Raw genomic sequence first — 14,114 nt, 5'->3', positions numbered from 1 at the left:
TAGCTGCATTGCCTACTGGGTTCATTGTGTTATAAGCTATACCTTAATAAATAATGAACAGCTTACCTGAGCTTTGCCAAGCACAACTTCATATAACCCTTGTTACTGGCAAAATGATTTATGATGATTCAATTACTGTGAAGGTATTTGTTTGAATTATAATGCCCTCCCTTCCTCCCTCCAGAATTCTATCCCTGAGTTACATTTTTCACATTTTGGGAAAAAGTATAATGAGATCTTGTAGGCATAAGAAAAGCATTCTCTTAGAGAATTAGTCTTCAGAGACAGAACAAGACTTCCAGGAACTAGAAGGCATGTTCGATCAGTGCCATAGGTGAGGTTAGAAAGCAGTACTCTTTGTATAGTAAAGACAATATATTAAATGTATAAATATGGGACATTTTTATATTGTCATATCTTTTTTAAAAAAATTAGGAATTGAGAAAGAAAATATTTAGATGATGTGTCTTTATTTTTCACATGGGATATTGTAAATATAGCTTCAGAATCCTGAACCGGAGATGGACGGGAGAAGAGTTAACTTTTGTCTGTGCTCTGAACAAGATGTAATAACTAATTATATATCTTGATCATGACTTTTTATGGACTCTTCATTTGGGAAATGGGAAAATTGGTATAAAATATTATGCAACACAATTAATAATTTTAATATTTTTTCATTTGAAAAATAAGAGAAGTGGTGTAAATTATTACAGTTACTTTTACACTGGACATTCTAAGAGAAATTCTCTAGAAAATTGTATTACGCACCACAAATATGTATATGTAGATAGATCGCATATTAATAAATAGCCATTCTGATAACTTCTGCTGGGACAAAAAATCATACCATGACAAAGTTCCATTTTTACTTATTCAAGTCACTTTCCTAATTTAATAAACACAAAAGTCTGGTTTTTATTAATGATGACTTTCTTCAGAGCTTCTTTCACCTCCTTATTCCGAAGGCTGTAGATCAGAGGATTCAACATGGGAATGATCACTGTGTAGAAGACAGAGGCCATCTTGTCTGTGTCCAGGGTGTGGTTAGAGCTAGGCTGTAAGTACATAAAAATCAGGGTCCCATAGAATATGGTGACTGCCAGCATATGGGAGCCACACGTTGAGAAAGCCTTCTGTCTTCCCTCAGCTGAGCTCATTCTCAGGATGGCAGAAATGATGAACATATAAGAGACAAAGACAATCAGAAGGGAGGAAATGAACATGATACCAGCACAGGCAAAGATCCATAGCTGTTTGGAGCTAGTGTCTGAGCAAGTTAGCCTGAGGAGAGGCATGTCATCACAATAGAAGTGGTTGACAATATTGGAGTGGCAATAGGAGAGGCGGAAGGTGAGGATGGTGTGAAACAGTGCAACCAAGATGCTGTAGCTATAGGGAGCAGCCACAAGCTGAATGCAGATTCCTGGGGACATTACCAGTGTATATGTCAGAGGGTTACAAATGGCCACATACCGGTCATAGGCCATGGAAGCCAGTAGCAAGCACTCAGCTGTCATGAAGGTCAGGAAACAGCCCAACTGAGCAGCACATGCATTGAACGAAATAATATTTTGTTTGTACAAGAAATTCCCAAGCATTTTGGGTGTAATGACAGAAGAGTAACAGAAATCAACAAAGGCTAGGTTGCTAAGAAAAAAGTACATTGGTGTGTTGAGTTTTTCATCTGCTCTAATGAGTAGGATCAAACCCAGGTTGCCTACTACCGTGAAGAAGTAGATGGATAAGAATAGCACAAAGAGGGGCGTCTTCAACTCCTGACGATCTGTGAGGCCCGCAAGAATAAACTCTGTCACTTGGGTGCAATTGATCTGAGTCATACCTCTTGAGGTGGTCTGGATAAAAAGAGAGTTTAATCAAGCTTAACATTGGTGTAAATTTTTTAAATACCTTAATATCCTTAAAATCAATTTTATTGTTAATATGTAAGTGGTAATTTAGTATTAAAATTATTAGCTCACTTGGGGTGTAGGGATGGGATGGGATGGGATGAAAGGTAAAGAAGATATTTTGTGGGAACACATATTTCTCTCTGCACAAAGTAATTATATTTATAAAGCTAAGAGCTGTAGTGGTATTATAGCTTTGATCCATATTGGCTCAAAATCTGTTTAAAGTTCTGTACATTATATTATTTAAAATTTAGCAGTAATTTTTAAATGTTTAAAACAATTATTGACATTTAACATTTATTGGAAAATGCTAGCATCAATAGCATAAAGGAAAACAAATCTTGTCTAATGACGCCACTCTAACATATTTGTCATTGTATCTCCACAACAGAAACTACACATTACTGCAATACTGACATATATAAAATGCTCTATTATTTTATTGTTCATTCATTACTTACCATAAAGAGATTGCTATAGCTTTCTACACAATCTTCATAATTGTTTTAATAATCCAAATACTGAAAAGACACAACAGTGTGCTTCATAGGTGTTTATTTCATTTTTTATTGGCCCATCTTAAAACTTAGGGAAAAAAGTCACAGAGAGGTTAAGTACCTGAAGTAAGTAGAATGTAAATGTGTTTTTCTGACACAGGAGTCTATGCACCTCACTATTATGTTTGTAATATATTAAATTTATTCCATCATTGCATGCCTAAATTATCTCTCTAAGTGTTCCTTGATATGTAGTTGCAGAAACATCTTTATATGTAAAGCATTAACTTACTTGACCAAATACAATGAATACTTACACGTTTAAAAAAAATTTTTGCGGAGATCCAAGATGGCCGCTTAGGAGGAACTCGGGAATGAAGCTCCGAGAGAAAGCACAGAGGGTGAGTGGACGCCGTATTTCCAGACTGATTTATACTGCCCACAGACCAGGAGATTCACACGCAGAGAAGCCACACGGGTCGCCAGCGCCGCTGGCGCCGCTGGCTTGAACGGCGCAGCCGCTGGGCCGGCACCCTGAGGCAACGGCTCACTGTACAAAGTGAGAGAGTCTGAATCCCCTATAAGCCAGCAAGGGGAGCTGAAACGGGGAGCCAGGCCAGCGCCACGAATCTCAGAGCCGCGGCTTTAGCCAACGCAGCGGCTCCGGAGGCAGATCAGATGAGACGGTGTCCCCTCTTACCCAGCAAGAAGACCTGAAACACAACTGAAACCGGGACGGTCCATCTCTGTGGAGGAGGGGCGTTCTCCATAGGCACCCTGCTGTTCTCTACCAAGGCAATCCGCCACTACAGAGACTCCGTCACTACAGGGGCGGGCCAACATATCGGAAGCAGTTCTAACTACACCCAGAAGTTCACACGGAAGCTGGGTGGAGCCCACAGCAGCTTAGCGAAGCCTCTGCAACCTGAGTGTGACTAGGCTGCCACCTTGTGGGCAGGGAAAACAGCAACCGCACAGGGGAACATCATGAAACCGTAACTCCCTGGGACAGAACACCTGGGGGGAAGAGCAGGGGGTTTATGAGTTCTGCCACAGCAGACTTAAAATTACCAAAATCAGAAAGACAACAACTACAAAGTCAACAGGTGGATAAATCCACAAAGATGGGAAGAAACCAGCGCAAAAAGGATGAAAACACCCAAAACCAGAACACTTCTCCTCCTACAAGGGATCACAACTCCTCACCAGCAAGGGAACAAGACTGGATGGAGAATGAGTGTGATGAAATGACAGAATCAGCTTTCAGAAAGTGGATAATGAGAAACTTCCGTGAGCTAAAAGAACATGTTCTAACCCAATGCAAAGAAACTAAGAAACTTGAAAAAAGACTTGACGAAATGCTAACAAGAATGGACAACTTAGAGAGGAATATGAGCGAATTGATGGAGCTGAAAAACACAACACGAGAACTTCGTGAAGCATGCACAAGTTTCAACAGCCGAATTGACCAAGCAGAAGAAAGGATATCAGAGGTCGAAGATCAACTCAATGAAATAAAACGAGAAGGCAAGATTAGAGAAAACAGGGTAAAAAGGAATGAACAAAGTCAACAAGAAATATGGGACTATGTGAAAAGACCTAATCTACGTTTGATAGGGGTACCTGAATGTGACGAAGAGAATGCATCCAAGCTGGAAAATACTCTTCAGGATATTATCCAGGAAAACTTCCCCAACCTAACAAGGCAGGCCGAGATTCAAGTCCAGGAAATACAGAGAACACCACAAAGATACTCCTCTAGAAGAGCAACCCCAAGACACATAATCATCAGATTCACCAGGGTCGAAATGAAGGAGAAAATACTAAGGGCAGCCAGAGAGAAAGGTCGGGTTACCCACAAAGGGAAGCCCATCAGACTCACTGCAGATCTCTCAGCAGAAACCCTACAGGCCAGAAGAGAGTGGGGGCCGATATTCAACATCCTTAAGGAAAAGAACTTTCAACCCAGAATTTCGTATCCAGCCAAACTAAGCTTCATAAGTGAAGGAAAAATAAAATCCTTTGTGAACAAGAAAGCACTCAGAGAGTTCATCACCACCAGACCAGCTCTACAAGAGCTCCTGAAGGAGGCACTACACATAGAAAAGAACAACCAGTACCAGCCACTCCAAAAACACACGAAAAGGTAAAGAGCATCAACACAATGAAGAATCTGCATCAACCAAAGGGCAAAACAGCCACCTAGCACCAAAATGACAGGATTGAATTCACACATAACAATATTAACCCTAAATGTAAACGGACTAAATGCCCCAATCAAAAGACACAGACTGGCAAATTGGATAAAAAGCCAAAACCCCTCAGTGTGCTGTATCCAGGAAACCCATCTCGCATGCAAGGATACACAAAGGCTCAAAATAAAGGGATGGAGAAAGATTTACCAAGCAAATGGAGAGCAAAAAAAAGCAGGAGTTGCAATTCTCATCTCTGATAAAATAGACTTTAAAGCAACAAAGATCAAAAGAGACAAAGAAGGACATTACATAATGGTAAAAGGATCAATGCAGCAAGAAGAGCTAACGATCCTAAATATATATGCACCTAATACAGGAGCACCCAGATACATAAGGCAAGTTCTTAAAGACTTACAAAGAGACTTAGACTCCCACACAATAATAGTGGGAGACTTCAACACACCACTGTCAATATTAGACAGATCAACGAGACAGAAAATTAACAAGGATATCCAGGACTTGAACTCAGACCTGGAACAAGCAAACCTAATAGACATTTACAGAACTCTCCACCCCAAATCCACAGAATATACATTCTTCTCAGCACCACATCACACCTACTCTAAAATTGACCACATAATTGGAAGTAAATCACTCCTCAGCAAATGCAAAAGAACGGAAACCATAACAAACAGTCTCTCAGACCACAGTGCAATCAAGTTAGAACTCAGAATTCAGAAACCAACCCAGAACCGCACAGCCTCATGGAAAATGAACAACTTTCTCCTGAATGTTGACTGGATAAACAATGAAATGAAGGCAGAAATAAAGACGTTCTTCGAAACCAACGAGAATGAAGACACCACATACCAGAATCTCTGGGACACATTTAAAGCAGTCTCTAGAGGAAAATATATAGCAATAAGTGCCCACATGAGAAGAAAGGAGAGATCTAAAATTGACACCCTATCGTCAAAATTGAAAGAGCTAGAGGAGCAAGATCAAAAAAACTCAAAACCTAGCAGAAGACAAGAAATAACTAAGATCAAAGCAGAATTGAAGGAGATAGAGACACGAAAAACCCTTCAAAAAATCAATAAATCCAGGAGCTGGTTTTTTGAAAAGATCAACAAAATAGACAGACCACTAGCCAGACTAATAAAAAAGAAAAGAGAGAATAACCAAATAGATGCAATAAAAAATGACAAAGGGGATATCACCACAGATTCCACAGAAATTCAAACCATCATCAGAGATTATTACAAACAACTCTATGCACATAAATTAGAAAACCTGGAGGAAATGGATAAATTCCTGGACAGCTGCCTCCTGCCAAGCCTAAACCAGGAAGAAGTCGAAACCCTGAATAGACCAATAACAAGGTCAGAAGTCGAGGCAGCAATTAAGAGCCTACCACCCAAAAAAAGCCCAGGTCCAGATGGGTTCACAGCCGAATTCTACCAGACATACAAAGAGGAACTGATACCATTCATACTGAAACTATTCCAAATAATCCAAAAAGAGGGAATCCTTCCCAAATCATTTTATGAGACCAACATCATCCTAATACCAAAACCTGGCAGAGACTCAACAAGAAAAGAAAACTACAGGCCAATATCCATGATGAACATAGATGCAAAAATCTTCAATAAAATAATGGCAAGCCGATTACAACAGCACATCAAAAAGCTTATCCACCATGATCAAGTAGGATTCATCCCGGGGATGCAAGGCTGGTTCAATATACGCAAGTCTATAAATGTAATTCACCACATAAACAGAACCAAAGACAAAAACCACATGATTATCTCAATTGATGCAGAGAAGGCCTTCGACAAAATTCAACAGCCCTTTATGCTAAAAACCCTCAATAAACTAGGTATCGATGGAACGTATCTCAAAATAATAAAAGCTATTTACGACAAACCGACAGCCAATATCATACTGAACGGGCAAAAACTGGAAGCATTCCCTTTGAAATCTGGCACTAGACAAGGATGCCCTCTCTCACCACTCCTATTCAATATAGTACTGGAAGTTCTAGCCAGAGCAATCAGGCAAGAAAAAGAAATAAAGGGTATTCAATTAGGAAAGGAGGAAGTCAAATTGTCTCTATTTGCAGACGACATGATTGTATATCTAGAAGACCCCCTCATCTCAGCCCAAAAGCTCCTGAAACTGATAAGCAACTTCAGCAAAGTCTCAGGATACAAAATCAATGTGCAAAAATCACAAGCGTTCCTATACACCAATAACAGACTTAAAGAGAGCCAAATCAAGAACGAACTGCCATTCACAATCGCTACAAAGAGAATAAAATACCTAGGAATACAACTAACAAGGAATGTAAAGGACCTCTTCAAGGAGAACTACAAATCACTGCTCAACGAAATAAGAGAGGACACAAACAGATGGAGAAACATTCCATGTTCATGGTTAGGAAGAATTAATATCGTGAAAATGGCCATACTGCCCAAAGTAATATACAGATTCAATGCTATCCCCATCAAGCTACCAATGACCTTCTTCACAGAACTGGAAAAAAGCACCTTAAACTTCATATGGAACCATAAGAGAGCCCGCATAGCCAAGTCAATTCTAAGCAAAAAGAACAAAGCAGGAGGCATCACACTACCAGACATCAAACTCTACTACAAGGCTACAGTAATCAAAACAGCATGGTACTGGTACCAAAACAGAGATATAGACCAATGGAACAGAACAGAGGCGTCGGAGGCAACACAACATATCTACAACCACCTGATCTTTGACAAACCTGATAAAAACAAGCAATGGGGAAAGGATTCCCTGTTCAATAAGTGGTGTTGGGAAAACTGGCTAGCCATATGCAGAAAGCAGAAACTGGACCCCTTCCTGACACCTTACACTAAAATTGACTCCAGATGGATTAAAGACTTAAACATAAGACCTAACACCATAAAAACACTAGAAGGAAAGCTAGGCAAAACCATTCAGGACATAGGCGTAGGCAAGGACTTCATGACCAAAACACCAAAAGCATTGGCAACAAAAGCCAAAATAGACAAATGGGACCTAATCAAACTCCACAGCTTCTGCACAGCAAAAGAAACAGTCAATAGAGTGAATCGGCAACCAACAGAATGGGAAAAAATTTTTGCAGCCTACCCATCTGACAAAGGGCTGATATCCAGAATTTACAACGAGCTAAAAAAGATTTACAAGAAAAAAACAAACAAGCCCATTCAAAAGTGGGCGAAGGACATGAACAGATACTTTACAAAAGAAGACATACATGAGGCCAACAAGCATATGAAAAAATGCTCATCATCACTGGCCATTAGAGAAATGCAAATCAAAACTACATTGAGATACCATCTCACACCAGTTAGAATGGCAATCATTAAAAAATCTGGAGACAACAGATGCTGGAGAGGATGTGGAGAAATAGGAACACTTTTACACTGTTGGTGGGAGTGTAAATTAGTTCAACCATTGTGGAAAACAGTGTGGCGATTCCTCAAGGACCTAGAAATAGAAATTCCATTTGACCCAGCAATCCCATTACTGGGCATATATCCAAAGGATTATAAATCGTTCTACTATAAGGACACATGCACACGAATGTTCATAGTAGCACAGTTTACAATAGCAAAGACCTGGAACCAACCCAAATGCCCATCGATGATAGACTGGACACGAAAAATGTGGCACATATACACCATGGAATATTATGCAGCCATTAAAAACGAGGAGTTCGCGTCCTTTGTAGGGACATGGATGAACCTGGAAACCATCATTTTCAGCAAACTGACACAAGAACACAAAATCAAACACCACATGTTCTCACTCATAGGTGGGTGTTGAACAAGGAGAACACATGGACACAGGGAGGGGAGCACTATACATGGGGGTCTGTTGTGGGGGAGTGGGGGGGACAGCGGGGGGGTGGGGAATTGGGGAGGGATAGCATGGGGAGAAATGCCAGATATGGGTGAAGGGGAGGAAGGCAGCAAATCACACTGCCACGTATGCACCTAAGCAACAACCTTGCATGTTTTTCACATGTACCCCAAAACCTAAAATGCAATTAAAAAAAAAAAAAAAAGAAAAAAGAAAAAAAAAATACTATATCTATAAATAATATATTTATTATATCACTATCTCCGTTTTCTCTCTTTACCTCTTATTTCAAAGTATAAAACATAAATTCCCCGATGCACAAAGGCATTTTTAAAAACACTAAACATTTGGAATATATGCATTTTTCTGCATGCAATTCACAGACCAAGGGACAACTTGTGAGGACACAGTGAAAAGGAGGCCCCCTGTAAGCCCAGGTGAGCCACCCCAGAAGAATCCAGACCTGCTGAGACCTTGAACTTGAACTTCTATCCTTCAGTACTGTAAGAAAACAAATTTCCATTGTTAAAACTATTCAGACTGTGGCATTTTGTTATGATAGTCTTCAATATACCTTTCATCTTAATTTTTTTACCCAGTCCCAACCACCACCATTGGGAAACCACCACAAAATGACTTAATGTTAATTTGTTTTCCTGTGTTGTTACAGAGCATACAATAGTTTTCTCTGTATATGGGTTTATATTGTACATAAATGTGATCATGCTATATATCTCCATTTTCTGCTTGAATTTGAGGCCTGTGGGAGCAGATCTTTGTGTATACAAAAAGGACTTAATTCTTAAATAAGATAATTTCCCCAAGGCATATTTCTTTCTAAACAATTCCATTAGTCATTACATGCATAAAAATGCATATGTCCTACATGTTAGGTGTCTTTAAAAATGCCTTTGTGCATCAGGGACTTTATGCTTTATACTTTGAAATAAAAGGTAGAGGGAGACAACAGAGATAACGACACAATAAATATATTATTTATAGATACAAGGTTTCTTTTTAAACTTTTGCTGTAATACCATCAGCTTCTAGCTCTTACATAGCTCATCTTGCAGTAATGAGTCTCTGAATGGAAATGGGTTACTTTAAAGACACAGTTTAATCACCATGTCCCTTAGCTGTAATGAACTTGAACTCACTTCAATAATACAGAATAAACACAGACTACCAGAAGGACTCACAGGGTGTCTGATTGACTTTCTAGAGGGAGACCTTGTTAAGGAACCAGTCCCAGCTGGCATCTTCCCCAAAGACATAAAAGGGAATGTGTATGTACAAGAGTTGCCTGTGCTTCAGAGTTAAGGTCTCAAAGGTTTTGAAAGCCCGACAACTCTCATTGTCACAGCCATGTATAAACTCTAAGAACCTGAAGCAGATTCTCCTGTAGAGGTGGGTGGAAAATACTTGTGTTTTTGGTATAATGATCTTTAAAAGATCCAAAACCATACCTTAAAATGAGCCACTTCACTTTCATTTGGGAAGGCTCATTTCATTTATGTATAATCAAATAATACAATGCTTAAACTAAACTTTGGTTTTAGGATTTATAACTGTTTTTAGGAATACAGGGCATTAATTATGATCAAGCTATTTATGTTTCCAAGTTAGAAATAGCATCATTATATATAATCAAATAATACAATGATTAAGCAAATTATGTCACTACTGAAACTATGAATTTTTGCTTGTGGAGACTGTTTACATCATGGTTTTAGTATGCAATATTATTTACAATGAAAATTGCATGTTGCACAGTATAACTTATGAAAGAAATAACTGGATATACAACTACCTGAAGTCAAAATGATGCCTTTCTTTTTGGGAATACAAGTATAGAATGCAAGTGTCCTCAGAAAAATTATCCTCTCAATGTGATAATATACAAGGAAATATATATAGAAGTATAGTATGTAATCCAGTGCAATAATGGAAAATGTTTAAACCATCTATCTTGTCATAAAAGGAATCTGTCAGTATTTTAGTTCAGAAGAAATAGCAAGGAAGAACTTCCATTCGATATCAAAAAGTAGGACTTCAATTTGCAGGAAGACATTTCCAAAAGCAGAAGTAAGACTTTAAGAAAAACTGCACAACCCTAGATTCACGGTGTGATGGGACAAAACCTCTATAACATTATCAAGAGGAATATAGAAAAAAAACTCATTGCCTGGGTTGTCCTTAAACTAACCTAAAATAGAATGTTCAAAAATAAGTTTACTTTCTTTTCATTGCCTCTCAGATGGTATAAGAAAAGAAAATCTTAAGTACATGGAAAGTATTTGAAAAAACACTTTTTAAAAGGCTATTATTGTTGACTAAAACTAGTAATAGGGAATAAATAAGAATTATTTTGTTTAAAAGTTAAAGGCTATTATTGTTACACATTAGCCATAAAACACTGTACTAATTTAAAGACAACTAACTGGGGTCCAACAATGGGAACAGTGGTTCACACCTGTAATCCCAGCACTTTGGGAGGCTGAGGCAGGTGGATCACCTGAGGTCAGGAATTCAAGACCAGTCTTGCCACCACCCATTTCTACTAAAAATAAAAAAAATAGGCAGGCATGGTGGTGTACGCCTTGTAGTCCTAGCTACCTGGGAGGCTGAAGCTTAAACCTGGGAAGCAGAAGTTGCAGTGAACGGAAATCGCACCACCACACACCAGCTGCCTGGGTGACAGCGTGAGACTCCATCTCACAAGAAAAAGACAACTCATCTATCTTTCTATTCTTTCAATTCAATAGTAGTTTTGAAAAGTTTGAACATGCCTAGAGAGTGATCACAAATGACATCTTTAAATACTACAAAATTAAAGTTCATTAGCCTCATTTGATGCTACCCTCATTTCCGGTTTTTAAATATATGGACACACTGCTACAAATGGTGGACAAACTTTTTTCAGAGAAGATTGTACCTCTCACCACACACACAAAAAAAAAAAAAAAAAAAGAAGAAGAAGAAGAAGAAAGAGAAAGAAAAAGAAATCAGTCTCAGAAGAATCAATACCAGTGAGGACACGAAGGGTCAGAAATAAAAATATACCTTTAATGCATGTTTGTTAGGGTAGATGACCAGAAATGTCAAGTGAATCTGATGGTAAATGAGGTAAAAGCATATTTCAATTATTCTAAAAAATAGCTTGGATAACATAACTTAATTGTACAAAATGCCTTAATGACTGTCATTCCTACCAGTCAATCTAAAAGAATCATGACATGGTGAACCAGGAAGGATACAATACAATAATTAATAAAAGTGCTTGCTCTAAGGAAGTAGAAGAGTGAGATGTATATAATGGGAAAGTATTCACAGAAATTAGCATATAGTGTAATCTTGAGATCTGAAAGAGAAAATTACAGGATGAATATTGTTTTTGTGATTCAAAATGATTACTTTTAAGAATTAATTATTGGATTTTTAAATAAATCATAAAGCCAGTAAAGCACTAGGTGTCATCAGAAACAGTAGCTAATACAGTCTGCAAGCATTCATATTGGCTGATATCTGGCATGTTTGCTAAGGGGGACAACGAAGTGGCTGAAGGCTGCAGACGGAATACTAAAATTGCAAACCTAGAGAAAGTCAGATAAGAAAGGGGCATTAGAGGGGACACAGAAGCACGACTACCTGTTGTGTAGTGTTTGGAAATAAAAGGAAAACGAGAATTGATCTTGAGTCAGAAAGGATGCAAACTGAATGAAGAAGAAATTAGGAATTAGGGTTATACGTTTTTATAAAATCTTGAAATATAACAAAAAACTTTATCATTATCTAGATTGATGTTTCCCAAGCCTAATCACATCAATATCATCCAGATTTAAATATTAGCTTACTTAAATGATTATTTAAACGTTTCCTAAGCAACTAAAACTGAATATATTCAAAAATATCAACTTTGTTTACTCCATCTTAAAACATCTTGGCTCATACTCAAAAATGGCATAGCTGTTGCCCTAATCAAAATAAATCCCCCATCTGTCATTCTGTCATATATAACTTATATAACTTATTACGTAAATCGCGTTGAGGAGATTATCTTGTTTCTGCTCCAGACTATCAATGTTACTATCTTTTGATCTTGAGTTTCTCCATTTTAGCTGAAGCCCACATTATTTTATACCAGAAGTCCCATATCAACCTCTAAACTCATTTTTTATTATTTTAAAATTTCTATTGCAGCCCTGCCTCGCGTTTTTTCAGTCCTATAGTACATTATCTTTATAACAACAAGAGTAATCTTTTTAAATAAAGCTAATAATGCTATTCACCTATCTTAAAATGTTGTCATGGCTTACAATTCAAGGCCTGCAGGTCTCTGTTGAGCCGCGGACGTGGGCCTCTCTTCTGCAGAATGGGGTTTGTTAAAGTTGTTAGGAATAAGGCCTACCTTAAAAGACACCAAGTGAAATTTAGAAGACGATGAGAGGGTAAAACAGATTACTATGCTCTGAAATGCTTGGTGATACAGGATAAAAATAAATACAGAATGCCCAAATACAGGATGATAGTTTGTGTAACAAACAGATATATCATTTGTCAGATTGCTTTTGCCTGTATAGAGGAGGATACGATATTCTGCACAGCATATGCACACGAACTGCCAGAATGTGGTGTGAAGGCTGGCCTGACAAATTCTGCTGCAGTGTATTGTACTGGCCTGCTGCCGGACTGCAGACTTCTCAATAGGTTTGGCATGGGCAAGATCTATAAAGGCCAAGTGGTAGTGACCGGCGATGATTACGACGTGGAAAGCACTTATGGTCAACCAGGTGCCTTTACTTGCTATTTGGATGCAGGCCTTGCCAGAACTACCACTGGCAATAAAGCTTTGGTGCCCTGAAAGGAGCTGTGGATGAGGGCTTGCCTATCTCTCACAGTACCAAACAATTCCCTGGTTATGATTCTGAAAGCAAGGAATTTAATGCAGAAGTACAGTGGAAATGTATCATGGGCCAGAATGTTGCAGATGACATGTGCTACTTAATGAAGAAGATGAAGATGCTTACAAGAAGCAGTTCTCTCAATACATAAAGAACAGCCTAACTCTAGACATGATGGAAGAGATATATAAGAAAGCTTATGCAGCTGTATGAGAGAATCTAGTCTATGAAATGAAGCCCAAGAAAGAAGTTAAAACGCAAAGGTGGAAACTGCTAAAATTAAAAAAGACCTTCCCTTAACATACCATGTGAAAATATTCTCCCAAGTTATCATAATGTATTTTCTTGTTTAATTTATTTATTATACTTATTGCAGTGTGCAATAATCTTGTTTATATGTTTGTTTACCAGATTTTTGTATGTTTCCTGTCATTGGACTAGCAGGTCCATAAAAAGAGGGATAAGCAATTTATCTGAAGTTTGCATGTTACCAGAGTAAGGTATACAATAAACAGGTGTAAATAAATAAATAAGATGATTATTTTTAAAAACAAGAAAAAGCGTGATGTTTGCTTTCAGAATCAAACTGAGATTAGATATTAACAATGTTAGGAATTATTATTTCATTCTTTTTTCACACTACAGAATAGTTTTCAATTTTTCTTTCTATTTATCTTTTTTTCAGAAGGAGAAAACAATGTAAACAGCTCTGGGATTTTAAAATTC

At 38.0% G+C, this 14,114-nt stretch overlaps 1 protein-coding gene and 1 pseudogene across 1 annotated transcript; one reads left to right on the top strand and one right to left on the bottom strand.

Annotated features, from left to right (window-relative positions):
* Nucleotides 1-881: 881 nt before the first annotated feature.
* On the bottom strand, nt 882-1,841 carry LOC135270179 (olfactory receptor 8U9). Its single transcript, XM_064365512.1, has one exon. The coding sequence runs from the start codon at nt 1,839-1,841 to the stop codon at nt 882-884; it is 960 nt and encodes a 319-aa protein (XP_064221582.1).
* An 11,018-nt stretch (nt 1,842-12,859) lies between these two features.
* On the top strand, nt 12,860-13,688 carry LOC135270233 (large ribosomal subunit protein uL18-like; annotated as a pseudogene).
* Nucleotides 13,689-14,114: the final 426 nt, after the last annotated feature.

This window comes from Aotus nancymaae, unplaced genomic scaffold (genome assembly GCF_030222135.1).
Source record: "Aotus nancymaae isolate 86718 unplaced genomic scaffold, 86718_ANA_hifiasm-v0.15.2.pri h1tg000059l, whole genome shotgun sequence".
In the NCBI taxonomy this organism is placed as follows: domain Eukaryota; kingdom Metazoa; phylum Chordata; class Mammalia; order Primates; family Aotidae; genus Aotus; species Aotus nancymaae.
The sequence above is the reverse complement of the archived record's forward strand: the minus strand, read 5'-3'. Positions and strand labels throughout refer to the sequence as shown.

Bases quoted from the DNA above. Each gene is read 5' to 3' on its own strand.
- LOC135270179 (XM_064365512.1), bottom strand. From the start codon at position 1,841: ATGACTCAGATCAATTGCACCCAAGTGACAGAGTTTATTCTTGCGGGC.